Below are 17,517 nucleotides of genomic sequence, written 5' to 3'. Positions count from 1 at the left end.
ACACCTCCTTGTTCATTGTTCATTGTTCATTACCTTTGATGGCTCGGCAATGTCTTCATAGTACTCTGCTTTTTTGTCCTGTCAATGTAAAAATATAAAACTATAACGTACAGCTTGTGTCGTATATAATGTGTAATGGGTAATTCTTTGAAACAAAGCTTTGGGAAGTATCGATCACTGTTGAATGATAGAATCTGCTGCATAATTGCATTATTTCAGTTGAGGAAATGGCTTCATCAAGCTCCCGTATCTGACTTTTCTTCAGTAGTAGTTGTACTGCATTATATCAGTAATTGGGACGTTTGGATGCTAGTGATGTTTTTGGATTTTCGAAAATTCTAAAACTCCCATGTTAAGGACGCATGTAGTTAAAAAGAAATTCAGACGCCTACATAATTACATAATTAATTAATTAATTAATTAAATAAATGGATAGAGTGAACTTTATAATTTTTTTTATTTCTGCATTTAGAGATGAAAAGTTTATATTTTTATGCATTGCAAGAGTTATTTCCTATATATGATTGAGAATAAAGTACTCCCAGATGCAATGAAAGGTACGGGAATCCATTCGGTATGCATGATAGCAATTCAAGGTCTCGCAGATGTAAGGGTGCCCCATTTCTTAAGTGTAGCATTGATCCTTTTAATTGAATAAGTAAGATCAGGTTGAGTTGCAGAGTAATATTTTAATAGAATAATATTAGGCATAAGCTCCATATAGATAAGTCGCACGTAGGCCAGAACTTTGTAGAAATCATTTCCCATTTTCATACATCGACAAGCTCGAACCAATCCATAAACCCGAAATATCGTCCCCTAAAGGCTAAAATGGTGTGCAAATCTCTTAACCACCAGTGGTTTGGTTGTCAATTACGGTGACCTCTTGACTATCACGTCCACACCTAGTGTTGAGGATAAGCTGTACGTGTAAGTGTATGAGCCTTTCGAATGCATATTGCTTAGATAATATCATTTACTTGTTGGATGAATGATCTTTGATCAATTATTTTCTCGATAAGTAAGAGTTTTATTAACAGAAGACTAGGCAAAGCCCAAGTACACTGGATTTTTTTATCAAATATTATAAGAGAAAACCACATTCTCATAGGCAATTAAAATTGTAAAGAAGCAATCAATAAATTCCTCTCTTCATGTTATGATCCAATAATCACCAATTTCTCTATTGTACAGCAAAAGTTGCGTATAATTACGAATACTTTTATTCTACTATGCCTTCAAAATGGTCCTATACTAATAATTATTGGTTGCCGCTACAAAGAGGATACAATATTTGGGCAAAATCATCTGTTGCAGTAGCAAGTCCAGGAAGATAAATGGAGTCAAAATCCAACTAAATGAACATGTTACTAGCAAAAAGCACTATCAATACTCGATTCGAACTGCACCACTCTCAGAGGAAATGAACTTGGGCTTCCTCACAATTTGCTCCAAGCACTGGATGATGTCTCCAATTTGACGATCATCCCAATCACCAATCACAAGTCCACACTCGTTTCCTTTTCTCACCGACTCCACGTCCTGCTTCTCCCGCTTAAGAGATGCACAGGATCCTTCAAATACTACTTCCCCACTCCTCAAAAGCCTCAAGGTTGATGATTTTGAGACACAGCCATCAATAACCCGGCAACCAGCAATTTTCACATCATCTCCCTTTGACTTGCTCCTTCCTTTGAGCTCAAATATATTCAGCATCTCGGCCTCCCCTGCAACCTGGGACTCATAAGTCCCAGGGGTCTTATCCACGATCAAACTGCCAATTTCTTCTAAAAGGTGATAAATCACACGGTGCAGCACTATCTACAGTCAACAAAAGAAACGACGAACATAATAAGGTTTTTCAAGCTTTGAATGCTAGGTCTTTTGTTTTTAGTTGTGACTACAAATAACATCATATTATAACCCTATCTTGGGTCATTAAATAAATTTCACATTCTCGTAAGAGGATTAAGATCGATAGCAAGAGGTCAGTACCTTTATACTGGCTTGAGATGCTGCCAGACCGATAGAACTGGATGGACCCTTTACATTGAACCCAACTATACATGCACCACACGCTTTTGCAAGTTCCACATCAGATTGAGAAATAGGCCCAACACCAACATGGACAACATTCACAAAAACCTGATAATCAAATTGAAGCAGTGGGTCTTTACCAGATAATACTTTCTGGTAGCAACTCGAATGTTTTACTAAAGAATAATTATATTTGAAGGCCTTTACTAAAAGTAGCAGCTGCGTCTAGACTGTGGTAAGTGGGTGGAGTTGTGGGAGTATAGGTTCAAAACTTATGTAGCAATTAGCATTATAATAATAATCATTTGGGGCAAAAAATATAAGCTGCACCTTTTATTATATTATGGTATACTTTAGAATGCTAATTAGCATTTCAAACTTGAGTATATTTCGGAAAGGACCAGGTTTAACATATGAAGAAACAGATAGGCTACTGCTTGCCAAGGGAGAAAAAAAAGATAATATTAATGCTTATCATATTGTGAGGAAGACCAGAAATCATCAGAAGTTAAGCAACAAGTAATTATTGTCGAGAACTACAAAGAAAGCACAAATTCAAGATATATGAATATAATGATCTTGTCATACCTGAGGACTATTTAAAGTCCTCAATGTTAAGCAACAAGTAATTATTGTCGAGAACTACAAAGAAAGCACAAATTCAAGATATATGAATATAATGATCTTGTCATACCTGAGGACTATTTAAAGTCCTCAATGCATCTGTGACAGCTTGGACGGTGCCCTGAACATCTGCTTTTACTATTATTGGCATTTCAACCCTCTTAGACACCTCATCTGATGGTTCCAAAGTTTCTGTTGCCCCCTCACTGATCTTTCTAAGCCTATCTTTCTCAAATTTCTTTTTCCTCCCCTCACTAAGCATTCTAGCTCGCTCCTCAGATTCCACAACTATAATATCATTGCCAGCCATTGGGAGTCCCTTCAGCCCTTCAATTTTGACAGGCATTGTAGGCGTTGCCTTTTCTGTCAACTTCCCCACCATATCCCTAATAGCCCTTATTCTACCCCACTCTGAGCCCACAACCACATGCTGCCCACAAACCAATGTCCCTGCCTTCACTATTGCAGTAGCCAATGGGCCCGTCCCCTGTCAAGTCTTGCCTCCACCACATAAGCTTGAGCAGGCCCATCAATTCGTGCTTTCAGATCCATCATTTCAGCCTGGAGAAGCAAAGCCTCCTCCAAGCTATCCAATCCAGTCTTCTTTATTGCAGAAACTTGAACCACCTGAACATCCCCACCCATCTCCTCTAGTAGTAAGCCCTCCGAAGCAAGCTGGAGTTTTTACCCTTTCTGGTTCAGCAGCTGGTTTATCACATTTATTAATAGCAACAACAATTGAGACATTTGCTGCTTTTGCATGAGCCATGGCTTCTAGAGTTTGGGGCATCACCCCATCATCAGCAGCTACAACTAGAACTACTATATCTGTGACTGTTGCACCTCTTGCTCGCATTGCACTGAATGCAGCATGACCAGGTGTGTCCAGAAATGTGATCGATGCTCCTGATTGCATACCCACAACAAAAGCACCAAGATGCTGTGTTATGCCTCCAGCTTCCTTCGCTGCAACTGATGTTTGACGTAGAGCATCCAAAAGAGAAGTTTTACCATGATCAACATGACCCATAACTGTTACAACCGCAGGCCTGGGTAAAATTTCTGCACCTTCATTGGAGTGTAGCCTCCTAACGTTGATTCCAACTTCCTGAAGTAAGTAACAACCTAACATTAAATCCCAAAGTTTCAAGAGCAACCAAATTCATATGATAATGTGTACCATATGGATTGAAGAAAAACAGCTAAGAAGCAGTAAAGTAGAAAATTGTAATAGCAAGTACCAACCGTAGTTGTGATGGTAGAAGTAGTAACCAGATGGTGTATTCGGAGAGAAATGAAAATGGGAATCTTGAGGACCGTGAATGGATGATGGAGGTGCTCCAAATTTTACTTTTCAACACTCTCTCTTTGGATAGCTTCTATAGATTTCAATGGGGTTAATTTCCATAATTTTCTTGCATCTTCTTTTCTTTCTAGATAGGAATCTCTCTTATATGCATCATGGATTGCGCCTATTGCACTTTATAATGAAGTTAATATTACTTGTAAAAAAAAAGTGATCGTATAAGCTAGGGAGATGGTTTGGGACAATGGTATGACTCTCCAGCTACCAAATGTAGGTGCATGGATTTAATCTCTTTTTTTTAATGACATGGAAGTGAGGGTAGGTAGGCCCTTCAGACCCATCCCTAGAGAGTAAATCCAGAATACACCTCTCTAGCCAGAACCATATATCAAGTAATTCAAAAGAACTATTACAAAATCGAAAACGGGATGTCCAAGTCTATAACTCTTCCCCAGCCCATCTTTGGACCACAAGGCCCAGACCCTGATGGTAATCCTTGAGAGCATCTACTTCATGAGGAAAAAAATATGCTCGAGGTAAGGACCTTATCAAGATCTCCCCCAAAGCTCTAGCCTGGCAGGACCAAAACTGGGTAGTGCGTTTTTAAAGTAAAAATAAACTGGGAAGTGCAGTTATTATATTCTGCATGCTAACATGCTCGTGCTCATTCAATTTATAGTTCCAGAATGCTACAAATGGAAAATGCCTCATTGTCACTGAAAGGGGTAGATTAAGAAATTAAGATCCAAGAACAGGCCCATATAGATCTGATAACTCCTATCAATTTATTCAACAGGCTATTCTTTTTCCATGTAGTTAGTTTTTGCCCCACCACAGACGCAAGGTTCATTCAAGTTAATCAAAGATCCTCCAGGCGCACATTATAAGATGCTGAAATCAATTCTGACCATGTGCATAATATAAATCAAATATGCAAGCACAACTAACCATAGTTTGATGACAGTATAAACTAAAATCTACATTCCATTCTTGCTGGAGATGAGCAGTAAATACATTTCAGTCAGTAAATAAACCTAATTTTTCCAAATGTCATCCAATTTGGCGTTACATGTAACAGGAGAGATGATATATGACTAAGAAGGGAGATACCATTGCTACCAGCTCGGCAATATCAATGCTGATAGGGTCAAACTCAGAGTCAACCTTTTCCCCAACATTTACAAGAATATCCTGCAGAGTGGATATTGACTCACGGCAAGCTCAATAATTGTCATGCCTTCAAATATGTAACACCCCCTTCCCGTAGGCTAGGAGTGCCACGTATTTTCCATAAAAATAATCCGGTAATAGATCCCATAATTTCATAATTAAAAAAACTGAACTTTTATTATGCGGAAAATGTCAAATAAAACTGTCTTCCAAAACATTAAATGAAATAAACTGAAATAAATTCATGTCATAAAAAAAAAAAAAACATGTTTATTTTAGAAAGTCTGAACTAAAAAAAAAATAAATGCTCCTTCTACTCCTGGCCTGCCTGCTCGTAATCATGATCTTCACCTGGGTGGTTAAAAACATGAAAACAAACTAAAATGAGTCGATGACTCAGTAAGAAATCTATCACAACGTAAACGTAATAAACATAAGATTTTCATAACAACTTTCATGCTGAGCTTAAAAGAAATTCATGACTGTTCATGCTGATGCTTATGCTATGTATGACTGTTTTAACTGAATTAACTGACTGATCTGACTAATTTAACTGATTTATCTGACTGGCCAACACACTTAACCCTGTGTGCAAGGTTGTGCACCAGCCCCACATCCCACTGCAGCAAGGGGAACTGCTGATAGTATTCTAGCATACTATGGTGGACCACGACTGAGTTCGTGGCTTGCACACCACCCTGAAACTGAACTGAACTGCATTGGTACCATGCATCTGAATGGCCATCTTATTAACTGATCTGATATTATCTTACACTTGAATTTAAGATGGCTTAAGTGTCTTATACACATGAGATGCATAACATACTACATACATAATCATAAATTCTGAATTTAAACATGATGCGGAATGACATGGTCGTATGCTATGCTAGATGACATGCTTGCATATGACATGAGCGGTTCATAAATAGTGGCTATTAATGAACTGGCTTGGATAATACATACATATAAGCTAACTGTGATGATCCTAATTTATGATCAAATTTACTTACCTCGATGCGTTTCTTCTTGAATAATACTTCGTAACTTGAGACCTATATTCAATAAATAACTATCACCAAATTGTTTGAAAAAAAATAAATACTAATATCTTACTTAACTAAATTCGAAATTCTAAAATATAGTCAAACCAATATTTGTTTAACACTAAAATCAATAATTCATAGTATTTAAATTACTTAAAATACTAATTTATAATTTAGTAGAAATACTCGAGCTATTTTAAAATAATTCACAAAACTTAAATTCTTAAACTAAGTTTCATTTCTCAACATAATTATTAAATCTTATAAGAAACTTAACCAATTCCACTAAATTCTTAACATAGAAATTTTATTAAAATTTTACTAAATTGACAAGGAAATTTAATTCAAATATTAGACTTAACATTATTCTTTAAAAAAAAACATATTTCTAATTCTTTAAACATTTTTATTAAAAAAAAATGAACCTTTAATTAACTACATTTATTTAATAACTCAACTAGTAATATAAAACTCAATAAATTTCACTAAAATAATTATTGAAATAAAATAAGATCATAATCAATTAAACATTATTATAGTCTGTAAAAAGGGTTAAAAAAACTCTGGCCCATAAAATAAAACTATATTACATGAGCCCAACAAACAATGAGCTCAACACTCGTGCAAGGCCTAAGGCCCAAAACCCATTAAAAGAACTCACGGGTTCAACAAAACCCGAAACCCATTGCTTAAACCCAAGAAACAGAGAGTTCGAGAGAGAGAGAGGGGATCTGCGATGGTGGCTCACCGAGGGAGGGCTGAGGCAATGGCGGCGCTGGTGGCTGGGAGTGACCGGCGGCGCGACTGAGGTTACCTATGGTGGTCGGCACCGAGTGAGAGAAAGAGAGAGAGAGTTAGCCGAGAACTACCGAAATCAAAATCAAGGCTGCGGCGGTCGAGATCTTACCGGAATGGAGTGGGTGTGCTGGGGCAAAGCTGGTCGGCAGTTTCTGGTTCCACGGGTGGTGCTCTGATGTCCTATGGTGGTCGGCGGCGGTTGGAAGAATCTAAGGCTTAAACGGCAGTGTTTTGGTACTCTGGGTGTTTCAGAAACAGATGCTAAGGGGTGGCTCACGAGATACTCCTCTCGTATGAGGTAAGCGATATTTATAATGGTAGGTGATAGAGAATTAGAGAAACCCTAGAAGAGCATAGACGTGCATGAGTAGAGGAATACACGGCAATAGAGTTGGTGTTCCACTAGGACGCTAGCAAAACAAACAAAAATCACTGAGAGAAACACACGGGTTGGGTGGTTTGAAGTTTTCAAACAGAGGCTAACAATGTGATGAGGTTCGGTGACTAGAAGAAAAATTTAAATTTTAAATTTCAAAACAAAACCGTAGTACATAATCTGATACACTTTAGAAATCCTTATTAAAACAAAACTCTAACAAATCATAAATCGCAACTATAATAGAAAATATAAAGATAAAGTACATATAAATTCTGATAAAACTATAATCATAAAAATATAAATTCTAAAAATATAAATTTACTAGAAAAATTTACTTACATACCCTAAAATCAAAACTGGTATGTCACAAATCTCCCCCCCTAAAAGAAAATCTCGTCCTCGAGATGGAACGTACCTTGATTTAAATAAGTCGGGGTACTTCTCTCTCATGTCTTCTTCGTTTTCCCAAGTGGCTTCTTTCTCGCTGTGGTGACTCCAAAGTACTTTAACCATTGGAATGGTTCTGCGCCGTAGCACTTGGGCCTTCTGTGCTAATATTCTCACTGGAACTTCTTCATAGCTGAGGTCGTCACGAATCTGAAGTGGCTCATACTCCAAAACATGCGCAGGATCGAGGACATACTTCCGTAGCATAGAGACATGAAACACGTTATGCACTGTCGATAAGTGAGGTGGAAGTGCCAGTCTGTAGGCTGCAGCACCTATTCTTTCTAAGATCTCAAAGGGGCCTATGTACCTCGGGCTTAGCTTCCCCTTTTACCAAAACGCATTACCCCTTTCATCGGTGCAACTTTCAAGAATACCTTATCTTCTGTATCAAACTCTAGTTCTCGTCGTCTCTGGTTGGCATATTTCTTCTGTCGCTCTTGTGCTATGGCGAGCTTCTTTCTGATAATTGATATTTTCTCACACATGTCTTGTATAATCTCTTGTCCCAAAATCCTCCTTTCTCCTACTTCATCCCAGTAGAGTGGTGACCTACACTTACGCCCATAGAGAACTTCATACGGTGCTGCCTGAATACTTTCCTGGTAACTGTTGTTATAAGCGAACTCAATAAGGGGTAGATACTTAATCCAACTACCCTTAAATTCCATCACGCACGCTCTAAGCATGTCTTCTAGGATCTGAATCGTCCTCTCTGATTGACCATCTGTCTGAGGATGAAAAGCCGTGCTGTAGGTCAAATGAGTTCCCAACTCCTTCTGTACCTTCCTCCAGAAAACCGAAGTGAAGCGGGTATCTCTGTCAGAGATGATCTTAGATGGAATCCCATGTAATCTGACAATCTCTCTAACGTACAATTCTGCCAGTCTATCCATAGAGTACGTCATCTGAATGGGAATAAAATGGGCTGATTTTGATAGTCGATCAACAATCACCCATGCTGTATCTTGACCTCCTAATGCTTTTGGAAACCCTGAAACAAAGTCCATCCCAATCTCATCCCAGGTCCACACTGGTATAGGGAGTGGCTGCAGTATACCCGAGGGTCTCTGATGCTCTGCCTTGACTTGTTGACATGTCAGACACTGTGCTACATATGCCACTATCTCTCGCTTCATCCCACACCACCAAAAGTGTTGTTTCAGATCCCGATACATCTTGGTGCTCCCCGGATGAACTGTGTAGAGTGAACGATGAGCTTCTCTCAAGATCAAATCTTTGATTACTCTATCTTTGGGTACACATAATCTTCCTCTAAATCTCAAAGTGCCATCATCTGACACTAGAAAATCAGGTCTCTTACCCTCTGCTATCTCTTCTTTAATCTTCATCAATTCTGTATCACTTGCTTGGGCGTCCTTAATTTGATCTATCAATGTTGAACCTAGTGTCAAGCTATTCATCTTAGCTTGAGTATCCTGAATTACCTCAATGCCAGCTCGCTCCATGTCTAATAGAATATGCCTCTGAGGAGTGAACATCGTAGCCAGGGTGCCAGAGGATGACTTCCGACTAAGTGCATCTGCTACGACGTTTGCTTTACCAGGATGGTAGTTAATATTACAGTCATAGTCCTTCAGAAGTTCCAACCACCTCCGTTGTCTCATATTCAACTCTTTCTGCGTGAAGAAATATTTCAGACTCTTATGATCGGTATAAATCTCGCACTTTTCACCATAAAGATAATGTCTCCATATCTTCAAGGCAAAAACCACTGTTGCAAGTTCCAGATCATGGGTTGGGTAATTCTGCTCATAACTCTTTAGTTGTCGGGAAGCGTATGAAATAACCTTCCCATTTTGCATTAGAACACAACCTAAACCCTTTAGTGAAGCATCACTGTAAATAACAAATCCTCCATCTCCCGAAGGAACTGTAAGAACTGGTGCTGACACTAATCTTTTCTTCAATTCTTGGAAGCTGTCCTCACACTCACCTGTCCATAGGAACTTCTCATCCTTTCTTGTCAACTTTGTCATCGGAGCTGCAATACTTGAAAAGCCTTCTATAAATCTTCTATAGTAACCAGCGAGGCCTAAGAAACTTCGTACCTCACTGACATTACTAGGCTTTGCCCACTTTACCACTGCCTCAACCTTTGCTGGCTCCACAGAAATTCCTTTTGCTGATACCACGTGCCCCAAAAAGGAAATCTCTTGTAACCAAAACTCACATTTCTTAAATTTTGCATACAACTTCTTTTCTCTTAATGTTTGAAGGGCAATCCTCAAATGTTCCTCATGCTCAGCGCTACTCCGAGAATAAATAAGAATATCATCGATAAAAACTATCACAAACTGGTCCAGATAATCCTTAAATACCCTATTCATAAGATCCATGAGGGCTGCGGGGGCATTAGTTAGACCAAACGGCATAACAAGGAATTCATAGTGTCCATACCGTGTCCGGAAGGCTGTCTTCTGCACATCTGTCTCCTTAACTTTCAACTGGTGATAACCGGATCGCAAATCTATCTTAGAAAAGACTTGGGCTCCCTGAAGTTGATCAAATAAGTCATCAATCCGGGGTAGAGGGTATCTGTTCTTAATAGTTACTTTATTCAACTCCCTGTAGTCAATACATAAACGCATAGACCCATCCTTCTTCTTCACGAAAAGTACCGGAGCACCCCATGGAGAAACACTGGGGCGTATGAAACCTTTCTCTAGTAACTCTTGCAATTGATCCTTGAGTTCCCTTAACTCAACTGGAGCCATACGGTAGGGTGCTTTAGATATAGGCACTGTTCCTGGAGTGAGATCAATCGCGAACTCCACTTCTCTATCCTGTGGTAACCCTGGAAGATCTTCAGGAAATACGTCTTTAAAATCTCTAACCACGCTTATGTCTTCAATCTTGAGTCCATCTTCTGGTGGTAAGATCAAACTTGCTAGAAATCCCGTGCACCCTTGTCTCAAAAGTCGAGTGGCCTGCAAAGCTGAGATTACACGAGGAGGGGAACTTCCTCGTACTGACTGAAAACTAAACTCCTCCCCATCTGTGGATTTAAAGACTACTCTCTTATTAAAGCAATCCACACAGGCATGGTTCCGGGATAACCAGTCCATTCCCAGAATCACGTCAAATCCGGACATATCAAATACGATCAAGTCCGCAGGTAGAATTCTCCCTTGAATCTCTATCGGACATCCAATTAGTACAGAATCACAAATAATGTACTCTCCCGAGGGCGTAGCAACAGACATGCTAGGTTCTAGTGGTTCCGGTATCTTCTCAGTCAAAGGTGCATAATGGTTTGAAATGAAAGAATGAGTAGCACCAGAGTCGAAAAGAATGGAGGCATGACGTGAAAACAATGATAATGTGCCTAGATGAATGTCATAACAACTTAGAGCTATCAGGATCATGCAATTTATTCATCATTCTAAAAAGATATCTAAATTTAGAAAAAAAAACGAAAGGTACCTGTGACTACATCATTTGATGCCTCAGCATCAACAGGGGTGAGGGTATAAACTCTTGCCGTAGCTTGCATCTTCTGTCCCCCACTCCTACCTGGTTCCCCAGGTTTCTTAATTGGGCAGTCCCGAGCTAGATGGTTTGGCTTCCCGCACTTGAAGCACACATTCTGGCCATACATGCACTTTCCCAAATGTCGCTTTCCACATGTTGCACACGTGGGGTAAGTTTGCCCTGCTGGTGGCGGCCTTTGACGATTCTCGATGTGAGGCCTCTTGTCCTTATGCGACACTGTCTGGAGTTGTTGTTGTTGCTGGCGCTTCCTTTGATTGTTGTACTCAAAGCTCTCTTGGAGGTCTTCTTCAGCAATGGTAGCTCGGGTGACCAGCTCCGTGAAACTCCGAATCCTGAGAGTACGCACACGTTCTCGAATCCTACGATCCAGTCCGCGCTCGAATTTCTCAGCTTTCTTTTCCTCATCTGGAATTAAGTAACTGGCGAAACGAGAAAGCTCCATGAATTTCGTAGCATACTGTGCTACCGTCATCTTTCCTTGAGTAAGGTCCATAAATTCGCGAGCTCTCGACTCCCGAAGGGTCCGTGGGAAAAAGTGATCTAGAAAGATCCTCTTGAAATGATCCCAAGTAATGGGGACTGCTTCCCCTAATTCCAGCTGCACTAAAACTCGAGTCGACTTCCACCACTTGTTTGCCATGTCAGTCAAATGGTAAGTGGCATATTTCACCTTCTGATCATCCGTGCAGTAGAGCGCTTCGAAAATCTGCTCCAAACGCTCAATCCAGCTTTCCGCATCCAAGGAATTCAGTCTGCCATCGAAAGTAGGGGGATGCTGGCGGGAAAATTGCTCCAGGGTACAACCGGCCTGTGGAGCTCTAGGCGCCATAAATTGGCCGCTAACCATTGACTGGAAGAATTGGGTAGCAGCAGCAACAAGAGGGTCCGGAGTATCATTCTGATTAAATCCAGAGGATCCCTCTCGGTTTGGGTGATTTCTAGTGCCGGGGGCCATGATCTACGTTAAGATGTCATAATAACAATTATCTAGTATTTGATAAGAACGTAAAAAAATAATGACAATGAAACAATCCTACACTGATGGTTCTAACTAGTAAAACTATAATGTATTCAACCGTAACAAACCTGGATTACTCGCGAGCAGGCTAGGAGCATCCTAGGAACTTTAACTAAAAATTTACAAATTTTTTTTTTTTTTTTTGAAAAGTCTACAAAATCAACCTGTCTCTGATACCAAATTGTAACACCCCCTTCCCGTAGGCTAGGAGTGCCACGTATTTTCCATAAAAATAATCCGGTAATAGATCCCATAATTTCATAATTAAAAAAACTGAACTTTTATTATGCGGAAAATGTCAAATAAAACTGTCTTCCAAAACATTAAATGAAATAAACTGAAATAAATTCATGTCATAAAAAAAAAAAACATGTTTATTTTAGAAAGTCTGAACTAAAAAAAAAATAAATGCTCCTTCTACTCCTGGCCTGCCTGCTCGTAATCATCATCTTCACCTGGGTGGTTAAAAACATGAAAACAAACTAAAATGAGTCGATGACTCAGTAAGAAATCTATCACAACGTAAACGTAATAAACATAAGATTTTCATAACAACTTTCATGCTGAGCTTAAAAGAAATTCATGACTGTTCATGCTGATGCTTATGCTATGTATGACTGTTTTAACTGAATTAACTGACTGATCTGACTAATTTAACTGATTTATCTGACTGGCCAACACACTTAACCCTGTGTGCAAGGTTGTGCACCAGCCCCACATCCCGCTGCAGCAAGGGGAACTGCTGATAGTATTCTAGCATACTATGGTGGACCACGACTGAGTTCGTGGCTTGCACACCACCCTGAAACTGAACTGAACTGCATTGGTACCATGCATCTGAATGGCCATCTTATTAACTGATCTGATATTATCTTACACTTGAATTTAAGATGGCTTAAGTGTCTTATACACATGAGATGCATGACATACTACATACATAATCATAAATTCTGAATTTAAACATGATGCGGAATGACATGGTCGTATGCTATGCTAGATGACATGCTTGCATATGACATGAGCGGTTCATAAATAGTGGCTATTAATGAACTGGCTTGGATAATACATACATATAAGCTAACTGTGATGATCCTAATTTATGATCAAATTTACTTACCTCGATGCGTTTCTTCTTGAATAATACTTCGTAACTTGAGACCTATATTCAATAAATAACTATCACCAAATTGTTTGAAAAAAAATAAATACTAATATCTTACTTAACTAAATTCGAAATTCTAAAATATAGTCAAACCAATATTTGTTTAACACTAAAATCAATAATTCATAGTATTTAAATTACTTAAAATACTAATTTATAATTTAGTAGAAATACTCGAGCTATTTTAAAATAATTCACAAAACTTAAATTCTTAAACTAAGTTTCATTTCTCAACATAATTATTAAATCTTATAAGAAACTTAACCAATTCCACTAAATTCTTAACATAGAAATTTTATTAAAATTTTACTAAATTGACAAGGAAATTTAATTCAAATATTAGACTTAACATTATTCTTTAAAAAAAAACATATTTCTAATTCTTTAAACATTTTTATTAAAAAAAATGAACCTTTAATTAACTACATTTATTTAATAACTCAACTAGTAATATAAAACTCAATAAATTTCACTAAAATAATTATTGAAATAAAATAAGATCATAATCAATTAAACATTATTATAGTCTGTAAAAAGGGTTAAAAAAACTCTGGCCCATAAAATAAAACTATATTACATGAGCCCAACAAACAATGAGCTCAACACTCGTGCAAGGCCTAAGGCCCAAAACCCATTAAAAGAACTCACGGGTTCAACAAAACCCGAAACCCATTGCTTAAACCCAAGAAACAGAGAGTTCGAGAGAGAGAGAGGGGATCTGCGATGGTGGCTCACCGAGGGAGGGCTGAGGCAATGGCGGCGCTGGTGGCTGGGAGTGACCGGCGGCGCGACTGAGGTTACCTATGGTGGTCGGCACCGAGTGAGAGAAAGAGAGAGAGAGTTAGCCGAGAACTACCGAAATCAAAATCAAGGCTGCGGCGGTCGAGATCTTACCGGAATGGAGTGGGTGTGCTGGGGCAAAGCTGGTCGGCAGTTTCTGGTTCCACGGGTGGTGCTCTGATGTCCTATGGTGGTCGGCGGCGGTTGGAAGAATCTAAGGCTTAAACGGCAGTGTTTTGGTACTCTGGGTGTTTCAGAAACAGATGCTAAGGGGTGGCTCACGAGATACTCCTCTCGTATGAGGTAAGCGATATTTATAATGGTAGGTGATAGAGAATTAGAGAAACCCTAGAAGAGCATAGACGTGCATGAGTAGAGGAATACACGGCAATAGAGTTGGTGTTCCACTAGGACGCTAGCAAAACAAACAAAAATCACCGAGAGAAACACACGGGTTGGGTGGTTTGAAGTTTTCAAACAGAGGCTAACAATGTGATGAGGTTCGGTGACTAGAAGAAAAATTTAAATTTTAAATTTCAAAACAAAACCGTAGTACATAATCTGATACACTTTAGAAATCCTTATTAAAACAAAACTCTAACAAATCATAAATCGCAACTATAATAGAAAATATAAAGATAAAGTACATATAAATTCTGATAAAACTATAATCATAAAAATATAAATTCTAAAAATATAAATTTACTAGAAAAATTTACTTACATACCCTAAAATCAAAACTGGTATGTCACAAAATATGTCAATTGTTTTATCTACCAAGGATTTTGTGGTTCTTTTGAGTTTAGGAGGCCCATAAGGAGCTTCAACAGGTGGCTCAGTCCTGATTCTTTTCACAAACTTCCCTTTCTTGGGAATCTTTTTATGTGAACTATTTTCATGAACTAGCTCATTATTTTTCCTTTAGCCCAAAGCTCCGAACTGGCATGAAAACACCTATGCAAGATGTAAGAACAAATTATGTAGAAAGTCCAGGACGATAAAAATTAGACTCAAAAGTTCTTCATTCCAGACATGTTCTTCTCTGAGCATCATAAATATTGGCCACAACATATTTAAGCACCCTCATCATCCTCTTAATTTCAGTCATGTATGGATTACATGCATATTTGACTTTTTACACATCTTATCCCCCCTCCCCCCGGGGGAGACTTTACCAATACCTGAAAACAGATTAGCAAAAAAAAAAAATCTACTGCAACCAGTAGCTTTGGAAATCTAGAAAAAAGCATAACAAAGGCAGTTGTCAAAAGCAGCTAACCAAGACCCAGATAAACAAGTGCAAAGCCCAGAAAAGAAAATAGACCATTTACCTTGTAAGGGGTGATACTACTTGAACCTTGTGATGGGCCAAACCCCACACTGAGCTGAAAGAGAACTCTGCAGAACAAAAAAGTATGGGATGATAGCTTGAGGTGGTAAAATTAATTCGCCAAAAGACTAATCCATTTCCATTAGACTACCTCCAATGGATAACAAATAATTGGGTCTTAAAAATAAGAATAAACAAGTCTTTGTCCGTAGTCTTTTTGTGTTTTTTTTAATAAATACATCATAAAACCAAATGTCAAAACTTCCATATTAAGCAATATATTTTCTTTCATCCTCTATCAATTCATTGTCATTTTATTCTGAATTATCCATTTTCCCCATATATAAAATGACGTTAGGAATCAATCAATGGGCATACAAAAATAAATAAAACCACAACATACAAAACCAAGCATTTAATTTTTTTATTAGTAAAAATTTTATTAATAAAAGAATAAGCATAGCCCATGTACTAACTAGGGAGAAGAAAGAGATACAAGAAAATCATGAAAATTAAGCCCATTACAATCAATAGCTAAATTTTTTATTTAACCAAGGGATCTAGGCTTATCCAAGAAAAAAGAAGTGTAAACCAAGTACATGGGCCAAGTTCCATATGCTGATATCTGGAAGTTGTTTGTCAATAAAACAAATGGCTGATCAACTAGTACATGCGGCACTTAAAAGGAGCAATTACTCAAAAGAAACCACAAATCGCCCAAAGTAGTTAGGAGAACCTTCCCTGGTTGGACTGAACAACAACAGTACTAAAAGCTATAAAATCATGCATAAAATTTAGGAATACCTGATATGCATCTTACTGCATCCTCAAGTGAAGATGGAAAGAATGACTGAGCTGCAGGTCTTGGTGGTACAGAATTCAACACTCTTGTAAAACCAGAGCGTATACCCTGCACAAAATGAAGTTATATTGGTTGAAATAAGGACGACAATGACTCAAGGAATTGGAAAGTTCAAATGAACTATAATGGATCACAAAAGGCAAAAGTTTAGCTGCATGGAAATGGGAGCCTTCTCATCATACAAAGTGAAAACAAAATGATGGACCAGGAACACAGCAAAAACCAGGGCGCTTAGTCCATTTAAACAGCCATCCATCTATCAAGACATTTAAACAGCCACCCATCTCATCTCATCTCATCTCCTTCCCAAACGTCACTCAAACACAAGCACTTTTCAATTTCAAATCTTCAATTTTTTCATCTAATCATTACCTAATCATTACAACTTTCTCAAACTTCCAACAAAACACAAAAAACAATTTAACTTTTTCAAATTCCAAAACAAAAATTATATTAAAAAACTATATTCTAAAAATATTTTAACTTTATAATATTTTTATTCAACTTTTTCTCTCTCATTTGCCAAAACCCAATAAAATGTCTTAACTCAAACCATTTCACTACTACTCACATATTTCTCATCTCATCTCATTCTCCAAACGAGGCCTTAATCATTTAACCATTACTATAGCACCACATCATATCTGGACCCAAACTCCCCTTTCATGACTTGGGCCTTATGCATAGAATTTATAGCTTCAGATGCAAAATAGAGATAGAGGTCAAACTAGACCACTGTAGTACCATGAAAAATTCTCATTTGTCATGAAAACTTAAAGCAATGGTAAATGAAAAATTTAATCATTTAACCATTATTAACAACCAGAACACAGCAGAACTGGACAATAAACACAATAGTGCTCCAAACTCAACTAGCTCCAATGTAAGCGTGCACCAAAACTACCAACATTTCAACAGTTGAATGCAATACCATGCACCAAATTTAAGCACTACTGCACAGATTTCGCAAGGAATTAACATGATTTATATTTTGACTAGTGAGCATGCTCCTCCAAAGATTCTGCATTCAATATTGTGGTCT

At 38.1% G+C, this 17,517-nt stretch overlaps 1 protein-coding gene across 1 annotated transcript; it reads right to left on the bottom strand.

The window, feature by feature from the left end:
* Positions 1-1,121: 1,121 nt before the first annotated feature.
* Positions 1,122-16,731, bottom strand: LOC121235522 (translation initiation factor IF-2-like). The gene is given in 12 exon segments (XM_041131868.1): positions 1,122-1,821; positions 1,996-2,145; positions 2,732-3,144; positions 3,147-3,345; positions 3,347-3,769; positions 5,078-5,181; positions 5,184-5,214; positions 15,043-15,204; positions 15,207-15,237; positions 15,615-15,681; positions 16,418-16,523; positions 16,681-16,731. Coding segments are annotated over 12 exon segments (2,172 nt in total). The 3' UTR covers positions 1,122-1,386.
* Positions 16,732-17,517: the final 786 nt, after the last annotated feature.

This window comes from Juglans microcarpa x Juglans regia, chromosome 6D (assembly GCF_004785595.1).
Source record: "Juglans microcarpa x Juglans regia isolate MS1-56 chromosome 6D, Jm3101_v1.0, whole genome shotgun sequence".
Classification (NCBI taxonomy): domain Eukaryota; kingdom Viridiplantae; phylum Streptophyta; class Magnoliopsida; order Fagales; family Juglandaceae; genus Juglans; species Juglans microcarpa x Juglans regia.
The sequence above is the reverse complement of the archived record's forward strand: the minus strand, read 5'-3'. Positions and strand labels throughout refer to the sequence as shown.